Genomic DNA, 23,551 nt, shown 5'->3' with positions numbered 1-23,551 from the left:
ATTTTTGAGGGGCAATTTAGATTTAATTAAAATTTAATTATGACAGAGTCAGTATTTAAGAGAAATATAATCACAGTCATTAAAATCTTACTACAAAAATACATCAATTAGTAAAATATGCTGGGAATATGGCAAATATGAAGAGATATTTAAAAAGTTGTTATTTGCTAGGTAAGTTTCCTAGAACTTAATAGCTGCACATAATTCGGATAATGTTTGGAAAACAAATGGCTCCAGACCAGTCACACCCCAACCTACTGTTAATCCAATATAATATATATTGGATTATATAAATTAATTATTTAGCCTTAAAAGATTAATGATTTCACAGAGCCATGACGAGAATTAAAAATGGAGCTGGTTATTGATGACATACATCACTCTGAAGCTGCATCACATTTCTGGAGAGCTCCAGGTTCACAGAATCAGGCAGGAGGGTGTAATGGTGAATTGGCTGCTTATAGCCAGTGTTTGTCACCACTTCCTGGGCTTTCTTGGCAGCTGTCACACTGAACATATCCAGAGGAGTGTGATATTTGGTCTTGGTGACTTCATAATCCTTCTTGTATTCCCGATCCGACTGGATTTTGGCCACGTTCATGTAGTGAACAAGTTTGGGATCATCCTGCAGGCTTCGGTACCCGACCTGTTTGCCTTTGTCTTTCTCGTAGGATTCCTTGTACTTGTACTAGAGACAAAGGAAAAACAGCTTTTCCCACTTGGGAAAGAGAAAACACACTTTGGATGGGTTTAGAACACAGAGTTTCAAAGTACTAATGCTGAAGTTCATCCTAGAACCTAATAAATGGTTTTAATGTCAGCACAGGATTATTTAGGTCAAAAAAAGAGAAGAGGATTACTGGATTTTTCAGTTTGTCTTGACACCCGGAACATATCTCAAGCCATACCTGTAGCTACAAGCTCTCCCTCGCCATTGTCATGGATGCAGGCTTGCAAGTCCCAGGGACATTCAGCTTTTAATTAAGGCTATGATAATAATAAATTACTGAACAGCCTCACCAAACAATTCAATATCCCAATATTCGATTGAGGACGTTTAAGAGAGGAATGAAGAGTCACCTGTAACCTTTTGCTATAGCAGGAGTACAGGTCTCCAGCACAGGGAAATAATAATAACTAATGAAATGCAGGAGGGGTATGTGTTCCACTGGATGTAAATCCTACTTACATCACTTGCAATATTCCGAGAAGCTTTAGCAGCAATAATTGGAATGGCATCTGGTTTCAGATCATAGCCTTTGGCAAGGGTTTTCTTCCAGTCTGCTTTGTAGTTAGCCTTGGAGGGAAAAAAAGGGAAGAGTTTGCAGTGTCAGGAATAGCAATTCTAATAAAGACTTTAAGCCCATGTTCTTATTATAGGAGATTTTATTACAGGAATTAAAATACCCAGCATTGTCCACATAATCTCAAGGAAAGAATGTTAACCTGTACACAAACTACAGTTCTATTATAATGAATAAATCTACTACAAAGATAATCGTGAATTCCACAAGCATTTTTACACTTTTTATTCAGAACAACTCTATCAGTGGCATTTTTGGCCTTTCTTATGCAAAGCCCTTTTTCATTTGACTGAACCTTCAGAAATTTTTTCCTGTTAGCTTCAAACTCAGTATCTGTGCTCCAAAGAAACTGGAGAAAGCAGCCTGGCTGGGTTTTTTTATCAGTCTGGCCAGACCATTAAAATTCCAAGGCTATTAAGGGAGATGTCAGCTTTTATCTCAGGAAGGCTGATAATGCCACCAAAAAATTTAACATCACAAAGGCAATAAAACTGATACCTTCAGTGGAGAGCTTCATGGTGTTGAAATTCAAAATATACTCACATCACTGATGTTGTAGGCATTAACTCTAGCCTGGATGAACTGGGGCACATCAGGAGGGAGGTGGTACTTGTGAATAATTTCTTCCCCTTTGGATTTATACAATATCTGCAAAGAAAAATAAAGGAAGATATTTAGCAGCCCAATTTATAGACTGTGAATTGAAAAACTACTTTAAAATCTCATTTCCAGGTGATGTTCTGCTGGAATAAAAATGTAAATACACACAGCCACCTACACAATTATTTCAGGAGTGCTCTTAAAGCTGGAGGATGAAGTGAAGATGGGCACGGGGCAGAAATTGGGAATGTCAGAGTGTTTCCAAAGCTTACTTACATCACTCAGCTGTTTGCTGTTGATTTCTGCTTGCTTCTGTACTGGAGAGTCGGTCACTGAAGTGAATTTGGTTTGATCAGGATGCTTTTTGTAGGTGTACTGAAAGAAGTTAAAAAATATTTGTAGAAAACACATATAAAGTCTTCTTCAAGAACTGATAGAACAAATAAAACTACTAATAAATTAACTTAAGTACTTTTAAAGTATTAAAGTATTAATAAATTAATTTAAGTACTTTTAAAGTATTAATTTCAAACAATATTGATTTAAGCAGGTGAATGCTTGAGGTTCATTATTCCTTTTGGTACTACTGCTCTCATTTTGTGGGTTTACTTGTTATAAAAAGGATTTTGCTATATCTGTTTTGATCACTAGATGTCACAAAAGGCTGTAAAATAGAGATGAAGATTTTTTTTTTTTTAAAGTCACATATGGCAATGAGGCCAAACTCAGAATCGTTGATGTTACCAGGGACCACTCAGTTAATTTTTCTGTGGTGAACAACTGCTGTCCTGTACTCACATCTTTACATTGCTCCAACTTCTTGATTGCTTCATACTCTTGAGTTATGGTCTGAGGGAAGTAGCACTTTGTCTTTTCCTCCTCATAATCTGCTTTGTAATTTTTCTAGGAACAAGAGCAAGATTCAGTAAGGAACCACAGCTGAGCTTTGTCTGAGCTTCCAGAGTGAGGGGGAAAACAGAACAATTGCCACACTTACATCACTTTTCATAGCTTCAACCTTCATGCAGTGGATTTGATGAGGGTCCTCAAAGCTGCCCAAGTAGTGCCCCAAAATATTCTTCTGATATGCATCTTTATATTTAACCTGCCAAAATAACCATGAGTTGAGAAGCAAAAGTAATCAAGAGGGTCAGTAGTGGAGAATAAACCCCAAGGAAAATACCTACATCGCTAAAGTTCTTCAGAGCAGCATCAGTCTGGAACTTGGGTGTCTCACAGTAATTCATCCTGTTTCCTCTGGACTGTTCATAGGCTTCTTTGTATAATTTCTGCAAATCAAATAATACCAGGTCATGCAGGAGATTTCACTGCAAGTTGACCCCACTATATTAAAAATGACAAGAGTAAAACAGAGAAACGGTTCCAAAGAAAAGCTTTCCCACAGGATTGAGAAACAGATGGCACTGTTTTCCCAATGGTCTTTAAAAATAATTTTTTTTAGGTTTGTAAGGGAAGATAGAAAGGTCTGGCTAATGGTTTTAGAACTTCTGACACTAAGAAATATTCAGTCTCTTTTCATACAAATAAAAGAGGAATTGAGAAGACTGTTACAGTGAATAACCAGAATATAATATAAAAATATGTAAAAGCACCATGTATATTATCATTATTAGCTGGAATTCCTTACAACAGTAAGGGAAGAGCTGTCATTTTGTGATTCATTATCCACAAGGGTCTAAATACCTATCCACTAATTAGCCATCCATGTGCCACTGCTGCTGCTCCACTCATCTGTGGAGAATTCATTCTTTTCCTGAATTGTTCTGGCTAATGCTATCTCATAGACAAATATGGGTCTACAAAACAAAAAATACTACAAAGGAGAAGCCTTGTAAAGAAATTATGAGTGTGGTTTCTGGTACATGACTGAAAATGACGTAGCTGCACATTGATAATACTCACATCACTCAGAATATTTCCTGCAGTTTTTAATTGCTTCAGCAATGGGTTCTCTGTAGCAGGGAGCACATTATAATCTGCAACAGCTTTTTTCTTTTCATAGTCTGCTCTGTATTTGAACTTGAAAGAATAAAAATTAAAAAAAGAGGTTTTAAAAATCACAATTAAAAGCCAAATGCTCACTAACCTGTGTGATTGCCCGGAGCAGCTGTGGCTGCCCTATCCCTGGTAGTGCCCAAGGCCAGGTTGGATGGGACTTGGAGCACCCTGGGACAGTGGAAGGTGTCCTTGCCCCTGGCAGGGGTGGCACTGGGTGCTGTGAAAGGTCCCTTCCCACCAAAACCATCCTGTGACATGAATCTGTTCATGATAACCTTCAACTCTCCATGAAAAATGCCCCTGTTATTTAACTTATGGTGGCAAAGGACCTTGAAAGGTCTTGCCAAAACAATGTCAGCACAAACTTGTGGGGGTTCAGAAGTGTTCCCAGGCTGAGCAGGTGGCACACAGCTCCCTCACCTTGCTGATGTTCTCTGAAGCTCGTTTGTTGGCTTCGTATTCTGGAGTTTCAGTCTGCATGAAGTAGATTTGGTCTTTCATGTTTTCAAAGTCTTCCTGGTATTTCCTCTGTTAGGAAAAGAGACAGACAGAAAAGAACACATTAATTAGACACTTACAACAGGGATTATTTAGGAAATAAGCAATGTCACAAATGGAGCCTCAGTATTTTTCCAAATGAGCATAAACAGGGATAAAGCTGTTGACGATTTTCTGCAGGATTCACTCACCATACTTAGATTTTCTGCATTCATTTTTGCAACTGCCACATCATAGCACGGAGTTTGACTCCACTTGCCTTTGATTTTATTTTTATAGTCTTCATGGTAAATAACCTATAAGGAAACAAAACAATAAAACTGAATCTCCAAGACACAGCTCCATTTTCACCTGACAGATTCATTTTTTCAAAGCTGTCTTTTTAAAGCTGCTTCATATTTGACTCCTGCTTATTTTAGCAGTTATGGTCAAAACCACCTTAAATATAATTTAGCCAAACCATTTCAGTGTTAGGTCATTTCTCTTAGTACCTTCCCTGACCTAAAAAGGTTAAATAAATCATCTCTAACATATTCCTTTAGTTCTGTTTTCTCCCTGGTCACATAATATTAGGATATTGCCCATTAAGTCAGAATTTACTAGGATTGCTGCTGGACCTGGTTACAAGCAAACCCTTTTAATTACCTGGTATTTGTGATTTCCATTATTTATTCAAGCTCACAGAAATCAAGTATTAAAAGTTTAAAGAGTTTGACTAACAACAAAACACCTGCCTGAGTTTGGACTCAGTGTTCCAGGTGCATTTTCAGCCACAGTTGCATTACTTTCCATAGAAAATAAAACTCCTCCAATGCTTTTTTAACATTGCTTAAGAAGATATATGCCAAAAGTAATCTTTAAAAAAAATTCTATATTTTATAGTTTTGGAGATACTTACAAAACTTATTATTCCATTAATTTCAAAGAATTTTGGTACTGATCCTTTTTTCTACATGTTATAAAATTTTCTTGATGACAATTTAGCTTTTAAGCTATGGAAAAATAAGATTAAAGAAATTTTCTCTAAATGTATTATTTCACCTAACAAACGGGTTCAAAGTGGTTTCTCCACCACGAGTGAATACTGCAATTCTCTAATCTTAAAATGTAGATAATTTTCAATACACAATAAGATAAATTTTTAAAAATAAGAACAATAGTTAAATTCTGATTGGAATTAAAACCTGACCTCTGCATTACAAGATTATACAACTTAGTCCTGATTTCTCCAGCAAAAATTGGTCTTCCTGTGTGTTTTTCCTTTTCCTTAGGTCCCTTTTTGCCTCTCTCCCTTCAGGAGTGGGGTTTGGGCAGAAGTTCTACTCACATCACTCAGCTGCCGTGTCACCTTCTTGGCTTGTTCCACATCAGGGGGGTCTGGCAGAGAGGTGAATTTTGCTTTCCTTTCATCGTGCCCCTTTTTGTAGACAATCTGAAAGGACGGAAGAAATAAACATTTATTTGAGCACGAGAGCATTGAACTCTGCTACCACCACATTAATAAAAGGAGTTCTGTCCACAGCCCCTGCAGCAGGAATTCTTTAATCTGTGTATTACCAGGGAACTTCAGAACCTCTGCAAAATTCACTGAAATCTTCAAGAGAGACCTGCAATCCCCTGTTGAAGAGTTCTGTGAACATCAGCAAATCCCAGTCCCACCAGCTCCTGACTTTTCTTATCACTGCTTTTGGCACATTTGCAGACCCACAAGAGCTGGACTTGGAGACAACCCTAAGAGTTTCTGCATTTGGGGACTTACTCAAGGTCCTCTTGCTGATTTAACAAATTAATTATTTCATTCATTCCTAACCCAGCATCAAATTGCCAATGGATTTATACTCCAAGATGCTCTACTTTGCACTCTAACATCAAGTACATATTTTTCAATGAAATACCACTACTATCAGAGTTATCAGTGCACACTCACCCTTTTTTCTGTCCCACTGTGCAGCTTTTCTACCTAATCAAAGTCCATGGCACGTCGCAGGTAACACCACAGCCCAAAAGCCTTTGGTACCCACAGCAAATCCCTGCTTTGATACTCACATCACTCAGAGTCTTCTGAGCCTGTGCCACCCTTCTGAGCTCTGGACTGTCATTGTAGGGATAAAACAATGTTTTGTCTGCATCCCAGTCTTCAGTATAGAGTTTCTACAAGAAAAATGCCAGAATGCTCATTATTAATTAATTGCTGGCTTTGGAAGCTTAATTTACTTCAGCTGCTTAGATCTGTGGTTAGCTTTTCTTACCTTGCTGAACATTGCTGTGTTTTTTATTGCATTCACAAGCTCTGGAGCATCAGGGGGAAGCAGGTACTTGTCCTTATTCTCCTCCCAGTTCTGTTTATATAATACCTGCAAGGAAAGATCAGCTAGTTGGTCACTCTACCATTAAAAAAATATTTATTTCTGTGAATGAACTGCCTGCTTTAAAGATTTTTTTTTTAATCAAAGTCTCAGAGCAGTAACATCTGAACAGAGCAACTGGAAATATTTAACATTATATTTATATTTGCCTTACCAACTTCTCTGCTATCCCCCCTGTGCTTCTAAACTGTTGCTTTAGCACCCTGAGCTCAAAACATTGTCCTTATCAATAACCTCAGGCTCCACCAGTGTTGGCAAAGTCAGAAGGCACTCACCTTGCTCACTTGCTGTGACACTTTCTTTGCATGTTCTATATCCATGGCCTTTTCATCCACGTGGCAAATGGTTCTGGCAACTTCCCCAGCCATGCGGTATTTAACCTGGAGCACAACAAAACTCATTGATTCCACAGCAAAACTGACTGATTTTTTTTTTTTTAAACCCAGAATAATGACGTTTTCACCCTTCATATAAACACCCAGCACCTGGATGAACCTAGAAATGCAGTTGTTACCCACCTCACTGAGCTGGTCCTGCACTTTCTTGATCCTCCGGATTTCTGGGGTATCAACTGTGGAAGCATATGGCTTTCCTTTTTCTTTTCTAAATTTTTCCTTGTACTTGTTCTGGAAGAAAATAATGATAAAAATAATTAAGACATATCTCCAAGTTCTGGCAGAACTATATTAGCAATTATTGCCATATTTATCTGGTTAGGACAGGAATTTGGGGCAGATTATTCAATAATATAAACTAAAATTATTCAACTACATTTGCACTTCTGCTTACTTTAGCCATCTGAAGTTATTCCATCTGACACAAAAGGAAAAATCCATCTCCAGCCTGGCTCACCTCTAATTTATTATATTCTCCCCATGAGCTGGGTTTATTGATAAACGCAGATATTTGCAATATAAGTATCAAACAAGCCCTGTAAAACATTTTCAAAGTTGGTGTTCCTCAAGAAATAAGAGACATGGGACAACATACCTCGCTGAATAGGTCCTTCATTTTATTGCTGTGTTCCAGGTAAGGTGTCAGAAACTTGGATGGGTCCACTTTTGTCCGGATTGTCTTCTTCCTGATGGGAGGGGCTGCATCCTCCCGGGAGGGCTGGGTGTGCTCAGCTGTGTAGGTGGTGGTTGTGGTGGTCTCGGGGACTGAGTAGTCTGTGCTGATGGTCTCAGTGATCTCTGTGACCACCTGGGGATCAAAAAAAGTCAATAATCACTTGGTTTATAGCTGTAAAAGTTCATCAGGATAAGAGTTTTCACTGCCCTGAGCTGGGTGTGCTCAGCTGTGTAGGTGGTGGTTGTGGTGGTCTCAGGGACTGAGTAGTCTCTGCTGATGGTCTCAGTGACCACCTGGGGATCAAAAAAAGTCAATAATCACTTGGTTTATAGCTGTAAAAGTTCATCAGGATAAGAGTTTTCACTGCCCTGAGCTGGGTGTGCTCAGCTGTGTAGGTGGTGGTTGTGGTGGTCTCGGGGACTGAGTAGTCTGTGCTGATGGTCTCAGTGACCACCTGGGGATCAAAAAAAGTCAATAATCACTTGGTTTATAGATGTAAAAGTTCATCAGGATACATGTTTTTCATCCCCCTGAGATGGTGAAAGGATGCTCTGCTCTCATCCAGATCCACATGGAGACAGAAAATCAGGGACACTTATCCTACTGGGATTACCACTGTGCTCCCTATATATCACCCACCCTAAAAAACCCCACAAGGAATGAACTCCCTTGCTGGTTCCTGCATCAAACTCATGGGATTATTCTCCAGAGGGTCTGGGAGAGTGGGGCTCCAGCTGCCTCTGCTCTACATGCATTAATTTCCAATCAATTTAAATGCTTTGTACACTTGCTTATCAACATAGTCATGCTGCAAGCGGTAATTTTAATACTAAGATTCTAATGAAGAGCATCTAAAAATAATTATCACAGCTAAAGAACGTGCTCCAAACCCACCCAAATAAGTGTCAGGTTTTATTTCGTATCAATTAGCTTTATAAAAAAATTGCCTTTAAAAAGGAATTCACGAAGGTCAGAGTTCTGAGAGTTATTTGCATCAATGAGACAGAGCTGAAAATGCATCAAGAATTAATAACTTCTGCTTCTGCATAAGCCCTTGCCATGAAGAATATTTCATGATAACACAGCAGAGAGTTGGGTTATAGCTGTTTCAGAGGTAGAATTTCAAATTATGGCAATCACTCCTTGGTGACCCAAATATTTGTTACCAGTACACGATGAAAAATCTGCAAAACTGTAATTTTTCAGTGAAATTACACAAGGTGAAGGGAACAGAACTGATACATGTAAACTGATCTTAGATCATCACACAGCAGGGATTGAAGCAAAAATAAAATATTAAGCAGCAATTGTTCACTGGTATTTGTGTGTTTAACGTGAAAAATTAAACTTCATAGTACAAAAGGCTGCTAATTTAGTGTTTCATGTTAATTGCATGCATTTATGTGCTACATGCAGCATGACAGGGACCTTTACCTCGTGTGGCTCACCCTCCTCAATAATTGTCTCCTCAATGTAGTACTTGGGAAAAAGGAGAAAAAACATCATTGTTAAGCCAGATCAGTAAATTGTAGCTTCTGTGGAGCTGTTTTAAAGCACATTTCTGGAGAAACAAGATTTTAGTTCACAGGTGCTTATGGAGTCATTTGGTAACTCTGAATATCTGTTCGCATTTTGCATTAATGATTGGATTTTTATTCCATACATTCCCCAACTAATAATCGTCCAAATAATTAATGAAAGATTGTTATCTAATTTTACCCACAAGAGGGAAGACATTGATGACCACATTAAAAGAATCAGCATTTAAACCCCAGGATTTTCCTGGTTTTTTATTTGGTGACACTCATGACTGCTGTCCTCAGGGTTGCTCCTACAAGGACACCGATAATTTCTGGCTGCTGGTTAAACTTTGTTTCTGATCACAACTCTGAGCCTGCTGATTTTCCACCCATTTTACTGCCCATTATCCCCCCATAATTCATAACCTCATAAATCTGGGGATAAAACCACAACGGGACGTGTCCCTAAAGCAGACCAGGCACACAACCTTCACTGGCCTCCCCTTGTCCAGCAGCTGTGAACTCATTATAAAAATTAATGAGGTTCATCAGCCATTGATTGCCCTTGATAACTCAAGTGTTCACCTCTCCACACGACCTTCATGTCTTTCATGTGTCTAAAAATAGCTTCTCAAAGGATTTGCTCCACATCCTTCCCAAAGAACAAAGTGAGGCTGACCAAATCCAAACCCAGCTGGACATTGCCCATGGGTAGGAATGGAGTCTGTAGTGTTTGTAATGTTTGTGAAGTTTTAAATCTTTAAGTTTCTCCCAAGCTGTCTGCTCCTGCTTCCGCCATTCGTTTTTTGTTTGTTTGTATGCTTGTTTGTTTGTTTGTTTGTTTGGGGGTTTTTTTGGGGTTTTTTTTTGTCATTTTCTTCAGTCAGGAGCTCTGTGTTCCCCCACTCCACCCTTCTGCTGTTTGATTTCTGCACTTTGGGCTGAGCTGCGTGCTCAGGGAAAATCACGCTGGAGGATCACCCAACTACTCTGGGCGCCTTCGCTGTTTCCCATGGGATTTTCCCCGAGCAGCCCCAGGTCTGCTCTTCGAAAGTCTGGGATAATTCCATTTATTTTCCTCACTGCTCCCTGTACCTTCAGCTCCGCTGTCCCATCGTCACTGCAGCCCTTGACCTTTGCATTTCCCACCAGTTCTGGCTTGTTTGTGAGCACCACGTCCAGTGGAGCATCTTTTCCAGCCGGGACAACAGAGCCGGGAAAGGCTCGGGAGCCCCGGGAGCGGCTGAGGGAGCTGGGAACCGGCTCGGCCTGGAGACAAGGAGGCTCAGGGGGGATCTCCTGGCTCTGCACAGCTCCTGACAGGAGATGCAGCCAGATCGGGCTTTGCTCCCAGGGAATAATCGACAGGACAACAGGAAACACCCTCAGCTTGCGCCTGGGGAGGTTTTCGGTGAAATTTTTTTAATTTTTTAATTTATTCCCCGGCCGCCGCTTCCCGGCCGCGGCCGCGCGGGGGCGCCGTCCCGCGGAAATGGCGGCGGCGCTGAGGGGCGGCCGGGGCCCGAGCCTGCCGCACCTGCCCCGCTCGGAAATGACGGGAAAAAGCTTTTCAAGACATTGCTGCACGAACAGCAGCCGCTGTCGGCGGGATGTGCTTCACCTGCACGGACAGTAAATGGGAAGATGCGGGGTTTATCTTGGAAAGGCTCCTCCGAGCGGTAATTGCTTGGGGTGGCTTGCCACGGCTGCGGGAACGGAAAACCCTTTGAACCTAAAAAAATTGTCATTAAAATTTAAGCTCCTTTCTGAGGGCTTTTCCTCAAAGTTAGTTCAAGGGACCAAGCCGTACTTCCCAAGCTGTGACATACTGGGCTGTTCTGAGGTGATTTCCACGCTGGACCCACTTTCAAAAACGCCTTCCACAAACCTGCCACAAAACCTTCCTCAAACTTCCTACAAAACCTTCCTCAAACTTCCTACAAAACCTTCCTCAGACTTCCTACAAAACCTTCCTCAAACTTCCTACAAAACGTTCCACAAACCTCCCACAAAACCTTCCTCAAATTTCCTAAAAAACCTTCCTCAAAGTTTCTACAAAACCTTCCATAAACCTCCCACAAAACCTTCCTCAAACTTCCTACAAAACTTTCCTCAAACCTCCTGCAAAACCTTCCACAAACCTCCCACAAAACCTTCCTCAGACTCCCTAAAAAACCTTCCTCAAAGTTTCTACAAAACCTTCCTCAGACTTCCTACAAAACCTTCCTCAAACTTCCTAAAAAACCTTCCTCAAACTTCCTACAAAACCTTCCACAAACTTCCTAAAAAACCTTCCACAAAACCTTCCACAAACCTCCCACAAAACCTTCCTCAAACTTCCTAGAAAACCTTCCACAAACCTCCCACAAAACGTTCCACAAACCTCCCACAAAACCTTCCTCAAACTTCCCACAAAACCTTCCTCAAACTTCCTACAAAACGTTCCTCAAACTTCCTAAAAAACCTTCCTCAAACTTCCTAAAAAACCTTCCTCAAACTTCCTACAAAATCTTCCACCAAAAAACCTCCCACACACTTTCCACAAAATCCTCTGCAAAACCTTCCACAAGCTTTCCACAAAACCTTGCACAACCCCCCCCACCGTGATATCTTCCACAAAATTTCTACAAAACCTTCCAAAAAACCTCAAGTAACTCGGCAGCAACGTTTGTATCGCTAACTCTGGATTTTTGCACATCCCAAGACAGCTACAACATCAAGTAATGGCTCATAATTCCAGAGAAAGTTAAAAAATAGCATTTTAAAATCCTCGGCGATGCCTCAGCTACTCAATATTCAACAATCATGTCCTTCTCTTTCAGAAGATGAATTTCTGATAGGTTTAAAATCTTGGATTGATGCAGGAATTAAGAAAATTGTGGAAAGGCTTAAAAGTGTACCAGATGCTGTTGTTCCTGTTTTATTTAGCATCTCACCACGAGTATCCTAAGGGAAGCTACTAAAGCAGCGTCTCCTCAGCCCAAGGGATGTGGTTACAACAAGGTGGTCTTTGAAAATTAAAAACAAAGGATGAAATGGGGCCTTGTGAACACAAAGCCCAAAATACCGTAGCTCCTGCTGGAATAAATAAACAATGAGAGCAACTAAATATCCATTACAGAGAGCACACAATGCACAGGAACCATAAAAGCCATTACAAGTAACATGGGAATAAGGAATTGAAAGAAGGCTTGGTGTCATTGTAGCTGGGTAGTAAAATGTCTTTAAAATCGGCTTTATGAGTGGTGACACCTATTTTGCAAAATGCATTTATGTACTCTGACTGCCAAATCATTTATCTTTACCTCATCCACTATTTGAAATATATAAAGCTGGCAGTGCCCTCACACCACCTGAAATCAACAGTCCACTGAACACAGTGTGGTGGAAATGAGTTGTAGGATGCTTACATTTACAGTCTTCTTTTCCTCAAACACCGAGTGACTTTTTACAAGACTTTGTGTATTTCATAACACCTCAGTTAATTTCAGAGTAGTAGCAATGCACCAAGTAAGACCACGCTGTTAATTTCGTGTATTGTTTCAATAACAAAGCTGTTGTTCCCGTGGCTCCAGCTGTAAGGTTGCCCGGTTCCTGGGGAATTTTTTATTCAGTGTCCTGAGTTTAAATGACCTACTGGCAAATTAATCCATGATGCACCTCCATGGACATAGAATCATGGAATGCCTTGGGTTGGAAGGGACCTTAAAGATCCTCTATTCCACCCCCTGCCGTGGGCAGGGACACCTCCCACTATCCCAGATTGCTCCAGCCTGGCCTTGGACACTTCAGGGATCCAGAGGCAGGCACAGCTTCTCTGGGCTCCCTCATGCCACGGCCTCCCCACCTTCTCAGGGAAGGATTTCTTCCTGATACCTAATTTAAATCTACCCTCTGTCAGTTTAAAGTCCTCCCCCCTTGTCCTGTCACTTAAGCCTGGCTCCATCTCTGCAATGTCTCAGGCTAAATTGGTTTGTGGTCCCCCTGTGGCACAAAGCTCCGCATTTCTGCAGAGGCAGGGCTAGAAAGGGGCTTCCAAAGCCATCTCCAGCATGGATTGGGTGACAGAGGGCCAGCCAGGAGGGAAAAGAGCTGGCCCAGTGCATCTATAATTACGCAGGGAGTAATCAGAAAACCTCGCACTGTGAGTGTGGGATGGTTCCAGTCCTTATTTAAACTGAGAAACTATGACAGGAACCAGGAGACTTTGCTCCCCCGAGAGCAACTGTTGTTGTTGTTGTTGTTGTTGTTTTAGTGATGAAACCATTTAATAGATGTCTAATCATCCCTAATCTTCAGAGAGCAAACAGCAACCTCTGCTCCTGAGCAGCATCTCAATAAGGTGATTAATGGATTCAGTCACAAGGCAGGAAACAAACATTTCTACTCTCACATTTTCTTCTTACCTCCACAACTTCCTCATACTCTTCTTCCTCCATTCTGAGGGTTTGCTTCTGTCTCTCCCCCACTCACTGGTCATGCAGCAGGTAAAAATGTGAATAAATAGCATTAGCCCATGACTGAAAGTACCATGAGAAGGTACAAGTCAAGCTCATAAAGCACTTGGGGTCGTGGTTAATAACTAGTTAGACCCTAAATAAAGTTGGGATCTGGCATTACTTGGACTGTTATGGGAAAACATTGGATTAAGTTTCAAACATACTGATATAAATTACAATTCTGGACAAATATTTAATTCCAGTTATAACACCAACACTGGATCCAATGAAAATAAAATAAAAGAGATAAGTAAAATAAAATAAAAGAGATAAATAAAATAAAGGAGTTAAAGAAGAGATCTCTTGAAACGTGATATTTTCATTACAACAATTATTTGAAGCATTTTTCTTTTCTCTGTGACTATTCTACGCTATTTCATTATATCATTCAAGCTCCTGTTTGAGTGGGAGATTTATATTCTACTATATTCATTCATAAGTAAGAGCATAATGTGGAAAAATATTTTAAATATTTTTTTAAGTGACCTTAGGTTAATGAGGCAATTTCTGTCTTCCCAGCATCAGCCTACAGAGATGCTCTGGGGTTGTTTTTTAAACTCTTGTGGGTTTTTTCTCTCTGTTTCTTCAGACCTGGAAAAGATGAAAATCCATAGAGCTGGCTGAAGTACAAAGCACAGATTAGTGTCAGACCCTTTGAACTAATTAATTAACACACTGATTTTGCTGTGAGGCAAAGCTGCAATTTTCCACCAGAGTCTGCAGCCCTGTTTCTAATGTTGGGAGGGGATGAGGCTTTGGAACAGCTGCTCCTGAGTCCAGGGATATTTGCCGTGTAAGCTAATCCTGCCAACTGACGGGGCACTTGGGTTGAGCTGGCTAAACTGCAATTCCTTCTGAGGCAAGGGAAGTCAAGTCATGCAGGTTAAATATAGGAGCACGGAATACTGGTCCTTTTTAGTCCCAACGGGCTGAGAAAAATGGCCAAAAATTAATTGGGAAAACCATGTTGTATTCTAGTAAAATAAATTAAGAGTAACTCAAATAACGAGGGACAAGTCATGGGAAGCAGTAGGCAGAGGTGTATGAATAAACTCAAGAAGTGGGGTTTGCATTTAAACACAACCTCTTCAACCTGTCACTGTTACAACCTTCAGCCACACTTCCAAACCCCATTCCAGGTCTTTTCCTCCTCCTCCAACCCACAGCCGGTTATTCAGACAGAAAACCTGACTTCCATGGGCAAGCACAACAAGTATTCCCAAAAAACTACAGAATGGGGACACAGCTCAAGATCCTCTCCTAAGGAAAAGAAGTGAAATGCATTTAAAATGTCCTTACCAGCGACATCCAGTAAATATCCTTTGGAGCAAAGGCTCTCCAGTCTTCCCTCCTGAGCAGCACTGGGCGAGAGCGAGGGGGTTTGGTGGCTCCCGGTGACACGTGTGGCCCACACAGCCAATCTGGCTCCAGCCCGCTCAAGTTTCATCCCTAAATATACTCGGTGACCCTGAGGGAGGGCACCTGTTCTCAGCAGCATCAGGGAAAAGGAGCTGGGCACCTCCGTGCTCCTCAGGAAACCCAAAACACACCAGAGCATGGCTGGAGCTCACCAGGGCTCGGTGAGATGGAGCCCCAGGCAAACCCAAGGGAGTGCTCCAATGGGAAAAACCTAATTATCAGAGTTGGTAATAACATTGAATTTCAGCTGATGGAGGCAATTTCATTCCTATGATGTGCCTGAATAACCATCCAAATTCAAGAATCTCTGAACTTGAGGAGTCCACACTGCAATCTAAATTTTAGTATAAACATGTCTTTAATTTCACCCTCTAAGGACACCTGAAGTGCTTTTTCACATTGATGCAAATCGTGTGCCAACGTTTTTATCACTTATGAAATGTTTCATAGCTGATCACGCAGACCCAGGAACATGTGAAAAGCAACTGTTTGCAGGGAAGGAACCAAACAAAGAGCCAACATCCCTGGTGAAGGAAGTCCAAGAAGACTTGATAAACAGATTAAGTGACGGGGGAGCAACCCTGGTATTTTGGAAGGTCAGGAATGCCGTGATGTATGGAGCAGAACCAGGGTGATGATAACAGACATGACTTCTTAGGGGATCACTCGACTGACAAATAGAGTTGACTTTGGTTCTTCAATGAGGTGCATTCATTCAAAAGCCAGTATCAACAATGATCCCTTTCCATGTGCTAGATCACATAATTCAATAAATGATTCTCAGGAGCCCTTGAGAGACATCTTTTTCCTTAACTCTTTCCAGAAGTTCATATCTATATCCAGACGAAATATCATATCTCATTCACTTCTGCCAAGTATTTCAGACTCTGCACAGAGCTGCAGACCCCTCCCTGTCTCCTTTGGCCGAGCCATTTTCAATGACTCTCCATTTTGCTTTACTAGGCAGTCCTTCCCCTTTCAATCTGATTTCTGTTTATTTAACTTCCTTAACCTCTTTTGAAATTGTCTAGAAATTAGCACAGCGTGTTGTTGGGGTCTCTGGAGAGCAACCTCAACATAACCTGCTGCTCTCTGCTCCTGGTCCTCCATGTGTGCACTCCAGAAATAACTCACGGGCTCCTTTTCCTCCCAAGAGCTGCTTCTCAATAGATTGGATGCCAAACGTGACATCTTCGTTATCAATAACAAACCTTAATGGAGTGAGGGGCCAGCTTTCCTCACTGAACATGTGATTCATTATTGTCATTCCAGCTCAATCCTGGAAGTTCCTGCAAAGAGTTTCTCCCTCAGTGGTACTCTGCAAGCCCTGTGTTACTGGAACATCACCTTCAGATTTTACACTGCTGGTTGAGGTCTTGTTTAGAAAGACACTAAACAAGGCTGAAATTACACGCAGGGTGCCAGCACCACTTTTTCTGCCCCTGAAATGCAGCTGTCTTTAGTGTGGCGGATCTTCAGCAGCACAGCTTAGGGCTGGAGCAAAGCATGGAGTAACCCATGGAATTTACAGAAGGAGGCTGAGAACAAAAGGATTATTGGTGAAATGAAAAGTTGAACTGAAGGTAAGATTTTTGTTCTGCCATCAGAGTACAAAGAGGGGAGGAGGGTGCTCTTGGGTCACTTGAGAAAATATTTCAATTCCTACATTTTGCTGCTTTTGCTCCTAGAGCTCCAAATCTCAAGGAACAGCTCTGAGAAAACTATGGCCATTGTGTGGGCAAGGGGAATCCCAGGATTATTGCGGCTGGAAAAGCCCTCTCAGCCCATGGAGTCCCAGCTGTGCCCAAAGCCCACCTTGTCACCAGCCCAGAGCTCTGAGTGCCACCTCCAGGAATTCCTGGGACACCTCCAGGGATGGGACTCCAAACTAACATGTATGAGGTAAAGGGAATACCAATGGTTGATATTCCTTTTTTATTTTAAATTGTTTTGTTCTGAAAACTTATGTCTGGCTCTGATTTCTGATGGAATATTATCTGCCCCAGGTTAACACACCAGGCCAGATTTATCCACAACACACAAATGAGCACGTGCTCAGCAGTTCTGAGCTAAAGACAGAACACTGCAAAACTACTCAGGCAGAAAAAGAGGTTGTTTTGCATTTCAATCACAAAGATTTAATGCAAAAAATATTTTCTTGTACTTAAGGTATTTAAATATTGAGTTCAGTCAGTCCTGCTTATCCAACAGGAGCCACTCAGGGCATGATGGATAAATGTCCTGACATCCCAGGTGCTATATTTAACCTTCTGACATCCCTGGACTTAACAAGCTTTGTAGCATTGGAAAAGGACATTTAAATACATATTTGTGCCACCGTGTCTATTTTTAACCTACCACCAGTGAGCTCCTTCTCTCCTTCTCGTTCTTTTCACCATTCCCCACAGCAAGGCTCCTCTGCCCCAGCACCTTTTGGTTTAATGTGTGGAAATACTGTGGAGAGCATTTTTACAAAAAAAAAAAAAAAAATATATATATATATATATATATATATATATATATTAAGGGTTTGGTTGGACAATGCAAAGGATTGTTTCCAAATTAAATATCCATCTATTTCTCTGACCCCTCCACAGCTGGCCAATCTTTTTCCTTCTGGATGAAACCAGGCTGGGAGCACAGGCCTTGTCAGGGATTGGCTCTTGCCTTACAAACAAAATTTTTTTTAGGAAAGGACACGTGCTCTAACAAGAATTCCACTTTCACTTCAGAGCTGCTCATACTGTTTCTCTAAGTATTAATAGAAAGTATTAGATCATACCAAATAATATTCTTGGGGGCAGTGAATCAAGGGGCTGTGAGTGGACCTCCTCCCGTGTCTTATCTTCAGGTTTATTTTTTGATGCTGATGGGCTGATGTGGGTGAGCAGCAGCACAAGGTGGTGGCTGTGTGGTGTGTAAACCAACCACTCACTGGGCTGCTGTGACTCAAAAAGACTTTGCTGGAAGAGGAGGCATAAAGGAATATTGATATGGTTGATATGGAACCAAAATTCATTTTGTGCTTCCCAGCGTTCCTGGACAGAGAAGGAATTGTGGCCTGAAATCAAATTGTTTGGGTATACGCCCAAAATTTTTAGTATTGCAAGTGTCCCACCAGAATATTTCAAAGACTGAATCAAAAGATGACTCAAAGTGGGGAAAAAATACAAACAAACCCAAACTTAAAAGAAGAAGAACAAGGTGCCAAATACTGGTTTACTTTTTTCATTATAAGATTTGAACAAGCAAAGAGAACTCACATGAACAAATGCCCCTCCAGCTGGTTGTAGAAACTTAAAAAATTAGGTTAATATTTAAAGCCCCCAAGGCTGAGGATATAAAATCAGAGTGTAAAAGATCCTGTACATCGACACAAGATATTCACTGGGGCCATTGGCACAAGGAGAGTTCTCCTCACATGAGAGCATCTGTCACAGCCTCCCCTGTTCTTTACTTAGGGCCTTTGAGAATCCTAAAAGAAAATATTTATCCACAAGATGATGTCAAACAGCCTAATTTATCTCCCCTGCTAATGTTCCCAAGACAGCCACAGGGTCCTAGACACGGGTGCTTATCGGAAAGAAGATACAGCAAAGGCAAATGTCCTCAAGAATTCAAAGCCAGCTCTGATTGTATTGGTCAGATTTCCTCACGGGAGGTGGTGAGGGAAGCTGAGATTCAGCACCCAACTCAACATATTCAGGTTTTGGAATATTAACATCAGTTACTATAAACTAGGAAAGGAAGGAGAGGTTCTTCTCGAATATTTTCTTCTTCCTGCTGTTTCCAAGGCAAATAAACTTTTATATTTTTAGAACAGAGGTACAAATACCAGCTGTAAATACCAGTGAAAAGCCCTGATTGGCAGCCAGAATTTCAGCTCTTACCCTTCCTCCCACACTTGTCCCTTTGGACAAGCCTCTGCCTCTCTACCCTTCGGAAAAATAACACAGCTCTTTTATCTTTTAAAGACAAACTTTTTCATTATTAGCACCCTTTTGCAAATCACTGCAGCAACTACAGTGAGAGATGTTACTGTGTAAGCAGATTGATTTGTTTAGGATTGTCCCATCCATGGGAGCGTCAAGGCCAGGTTGGATGTGGCTGGGAGCAGCCTGGTTTGCTGCACTGATGGTGCTTTCCCCTCCCCAGGGTGGGTTATTGCTGAGGAAATACAATTCCTTCTTGGAGTATTCCTTCTTGGAAGAAATTCCTCCTTGGTTCTCCCCCTCAGGTGCCCGCACACGACACAGTCGTGTCCCACCCCAAGTGCTGCTGCCATGAGGATGTATTCCAGTTTTCTCAAATTTCAATCCTACTGGTTTCCCTATCCTGCCTCCTTCCCCCGGCTCCTCACTGAACTCCTTGCAGTGAATTTAGAGCAGAGTTGTTGTTTCTCACAGAACCAAGCTGAAAAAATTTTTGAAGAAACCATAACCCAGGCCAGGTTCATTTCTATCCCAGAGCACACTCAGATCATTTCATGTGTCTTCACATTTCTACCAAAGCAGAAAGGTTTCACGTGGGGTTCTACAGCTCTGCCAACTTTCCACATCACCAACAAAGAGGTGGATTAACACAGAGACATTCCCTGCTGTAAATCCTCTGGGTGGAGGGACAGGGCTGAGCACTCCCTTTGAAACTGTGAGCAGAGCATCACCTTCATTCTGCAACCACCTCTGCTGCTTTTCCAGTTCAACCCTGATGCTGCTGACAGATGTTCGTGCCCTGCGTGAGAACAGAGGGAAGAAATCCAGTATTTACTCCCTTAGCCTCCATGCCTTTTTTCAGCCAGGACATGCTTTCATTCCAAGAGGGAGCAAACTCTGAATACAAACGTGTAATTGAGGTAAAATTGTGACTTTTTGAGGTAAAATTGAGTACTTTTCACCTTTTGCCTCCTTGGGCAAAAGAAGGAAAAGTGTTACTAACCCTCTTCCCCAGTCCAAGGGTTTTCCAATTGGTGCAGGGTTCATTTGTGGAGTTTCCAGTGAAATGGCCTCAGGACCCTTCCTGCCTCTGGATCCCTCTCCCTCCAAGCCCCTCTGACTCCCCTACACTGCAGAGTAGTTCCCACAGCCTGTGGAGAGCCAAACGTGCAATTCATGGGCTGTGACAGGAGGTGTCCAAAGATCACAGGAGCAAGAGAAGGTCAAGACTTAGATCAAAGCTCAGTGAATCTACTCAAGAAATCCCAGAATCTTCCCACTGATAGACAATCCATGCACCTTGAGTCTCCTCGCTCTGCAGGATGCTGAGCCAGAGCTCACATGTCCAATGTCACAGCCTTCAGCAAACTGCAGCCCGTGTCTGAGACTTGATTTTAAAAGATTCTCTCTCACTCTGCTGATTTAAAAGGAATATATTTATATGAAAGGTTCAAACACCTCTGACTGTAAAATGAGGGGGGAAAAGGCAACGTGCTTCACATTCCTGACTGGCATTGCTGGGGTGGTATCTCATACCCTGAAATACAACCTGCAGTAGTCCATAAAATATTAAGACTGCTCGCTGGCCGTGGCCAGGAATACTCTGCAGCAGCAGTTCCCAGGGGCAGAATGCTCTGTGAAAGGTCACTAACACAGCACTGAGGTCACCAGCACAACAGCCACCAGGAGCAATTCTTCTCTGCACTATTATTAACAGCACTGAGCAGCCACCGGAATCTGCTGGGCTCCCACTGCTCTGCAACGGCTCCAGACCATAAAACCCAGAACATACAACTTTGTAACTGCACCAATAAAGGGACATTTAATCACAAGGAGGAACGATAACATCACAAATTACCTCCCCTCACTCACTTGGCACTGGGCCATGCTCTCCTAGGGGACCTCTCGTCAGTGGGGGAACCTGCAGGAGCTCCTGAGCCAGCAGAAACTTCTGTGAACTGAACTGACCCCACTGACATCCCAGCAGTGACATGAACAGGGTCCTCACCTGAATAACTCACACCAGGACAGCTGGAGCCAGGCTGGGAGAGCTGGGAATGTTCCCCTGGAGAGGAGAAGGCTCCAGGCAGAGCTCAGAGCCCTGGGAATGTTCCCCTGGAGAAGGGAAGGCTCCAGGCAGAGCTCAGAGCCCTGGGAATGTTCCCCTGGAGAAGGGAAGGATCCAGGCAGAGCTCAGAGCCCTGGGAATGTTCCCTTGGAGAAGGGAAGGCTCCAGGCAGAGCTCAGAGCCCTGGGAATGTTCCCCTGGAGAAGGGAAGGCTCCAGGCAGAGCTCAGAGCCCTGGGAATGTTCCCCTGGAGAAGGGAAGGCTCCAGGCAGAGCTCAGAGCCCTGGGAATGTTCCCCTGGAGAAGGGAAGGCTCCAGGCAGAGCTCAGAGCCCTGGGAATGTTCCCCTGGAGAAGGGAAGGCTCCAGGCAGAACTCAGAGCCCTGGGAATGTTCCCCTGGAGAAGGGAAGGCTCCAGGCAGAGCTCAGAGCCCTGGGAATGTTCCCCTGGAGAAGGGAAGGCTCCAGGCAGAGCTCAGAGCCCTGGGAATGTTCCCCTGGAGAAGGGAAGGCTCCAGGCAGAGCTCAGAGCCCCTTGCAGGGCCTGAAGGGCTCCAGGAGAGCTGGAGAGGGACTGGGGACAAGGGCTGGAGGGACAGGACCCAGGGAATGGCTCCCACTGCCAGAGGGCAGGGATGGGTGGGAGGTTGGGAACTGGGAATTCCTGGCTGGGCTGGAATTCCCAGGGCAGCTGTGGCTGTCCCTGGATCCCTGGAGGTGCCCAAGGCCAGGCTGGAGCAGCCTGGGGCACTGGAAGGTGTCCCTGCCTGTGGATGTTGAAACTGGGTATCTTTAGGTCCCTGTGAGCCATTCTGTGATTCCATGATCCCGAGGCGAGCGCTCGACCTCTGCCAAGGAAAGCTGTGCTCCTGCCCTCACCCTCCCAGCAGAGAGGCTGGAGGTGCCCCCAGCCCCTCCCCAGTGCCACCACCTCTGTGCACAGCCTCACCCAGTGCCACCCTCAGAGCTGCTCACCGTGGTCTCCCTCATCTCTCCAAAGTGATCCAGGCTTCTTAATGCACGTTTTCCATGCAGTGAGAGGGCAGGGGGGAAGAAACCTTTATTCATTAAAGAGTTTTCATTTCCAGGAGTCTGGCAGACCTTCAGCTCTTTGAAAGCCATTCCATGGGACGCTGAACTCCTGATGACTTCATGGGGCTTTTTATAAAGTGAGATAATGGCAGTGGAGGGACAGAAGCAGCTGCACAATTCCCTGGCTGTGGCAGAGATGGCCCAAGCACCAGAGCCTTCAGCAAATCCATCACCCCATGGCGGCCAGGAGCGAGATGCTCACGGACACGCAGGTTCCAGGGCAGGAGCCAGCTCGCCTTCCATGTGGGAGTGTCTTGGGACAGATCTCGAGCACATCCTCGGTGTCTGCTCATCAGGGCTACTGAAGGGTGGGATGGTTTAATGCAATAATTCACAGCCTGAAAACTCAGTGTTCATCTAACACAGGTTATACCACGTTGAGCCTTTTCAGTGCTGGAGATTCCCTGGCAAGAATAGCTTTGCTGGAAAGCACAAGAAAGATTAAAAACCCAATCTAACTCTTTTACAGAAGTGTTGTTATTCCACAGATTTCTGAGCAACACACATGGAACAAATATTTTTGTGTACTGAATTTTTTTGGCTGTGACACTACAAATCAAGTAAATAATCTTCAGGTTTCGATGGAGTTGTTCCTACAATTTTCTTACTGTTGATAGCCAGCAAAACAATCTGTGTAAAAACAACCCATCCCTTCACCATGGAGAAATACCAGAAAACACAAAAACGTCAAATTTACTGAAGGAGGATTGTTTTTAAAAGCAGAAACAGGCTAGACTAAGGCAAGACTAAAGCTTAGATTGTCCCAGGCATGGCAGGAGCCCAGTGAAACAGCACGAAATTGCTGTGACTGTCTGTGATAAAAGCTCATCCTAAGAGATAAAAACTAACTTAGTGCTCTGTGAAACAGATCATTAAATGACTCCATCACCTTTATTCGGGCTCAGAGGTGGCTGAGGTTGAGCAGCACGGGAGAGGTGGACAGGGATAACCCCACAGCAGGGGAGGAAAGACGAGGAAGTGGCCTCCAGCTGTGCCAGGGGAGGGTCAGGCTGGGTACTGGGGAAAATTCCTTCATGGGAATTCCTGTCTAGCCCAGGCAGTGATGGAGGCCCCATCCCTGCAGGGATTTGAAGCCCTGTGATTGTGGCACTGGGAACTTGGGGCAGTGGTGGCCTGGGTAGTGCCGCGGATGGTTGGACTCG

General features: G+C 43.0%; 1 protein-coding gene across 23 annotated transcripts in view; it reads right to left on the bottom strand.

Annotated features, from left to right (window-relative positions):
* Positions 1-15,289, bottom strand: part of NEB (nebulin) — a 102,363-nt gene extending 87,074 nt beyond the window's left edge. For all 23 annotated transcript variants that reach the window (XM_068195109.1, XM_068195087.1, XM_068195088.1 and 20 more), the window contains exons 1-20: positions 15,177-15,289; positions 14,364-14,468; positions 13,785-13,850; positions 9,293-9,337; positions 7,778-7,990; positions 7,306-7,413; positions 7,063-7,167; positions 6,671-6,775; positions 6,468-6,572; positions 5,749-5,853; positions 4,613-4,717; positions 4,344-4,451; positions 3,828-3,944; positions 3,092-3,193; positions 2,902-3,009; positions 2,703-2,807; positions 2,181-2,279; positions 1,848-1,952; positions 1,190-1,297; positions 377-688 (exon numbers count right to left, since the gene is read on the bottom strand). In XM_068195109.1, the coding sequence (XP_068051210.1) occupies positions 377-688; positions 1,190-1,297; positions 1,848-1,952; positions 2,181-2,279; positions 2,703-2,807; positions 2,902-3,009; positions 3,092-3,193; positions 3,828-3,944; positions 4,344-4,451; positions 4,613-4,717; positions 5,749-5,853; positions 6,468-6,572; positions 6,671-6,775; positions 7,063-7,167; positions 7,306-7,413; positions 7,778-7,990; positions 9,293-9,337; positions 13,785-13,817 (2,088 nt within the window). In that variant the 5' untranslated portion in view covers positions 13,818-13,850; positions 14,364-14,468; positions 15,177-15,289. The remainder of the gene's footprint in view (positions 1-376; positions 689-1,189; positions 1,298-1,847; positions 1,953-2,180; positions 2,280-2,702; positions 2,808-2,901; positions 3,010-3,091; positions 3,194-3,827; positions 3,945-4,343; positions 4,452-4,612; positions 4,718-5,748; positions 5,854-6,467; positions 6,573-6,670; positions 6,776-7,062; positions 7,168-7,305; positions 7,414-7,777; positions 7,991-9,292; positions 9,338-13,784; positions 13,851-14,363; positions 14,469-15,176) is intronic.
* Between the last annotated feature and the right edge of the window lie 8,262 nt (positions 15,290-23,551).

This window comes from Anomalospiza imberbis, chromosome 7 (genome assembly GCF_031753505.1).
Source record: "Anomalospiza imberbis isolate Cuckoo-Finch-1a 21T00152 chromosome 7, ASM3175350v1, whole genome shotgun sequence".
Lineage (NCBI taxonomy): Eukaryota > Metazoa > Chordata > Aves > Passeriformes > Viduidae > Anomalospiza > Anomalospiza imberbis.
This window is presented reverse-complemented; position numbering and strand designations above follow the sequence as displayed.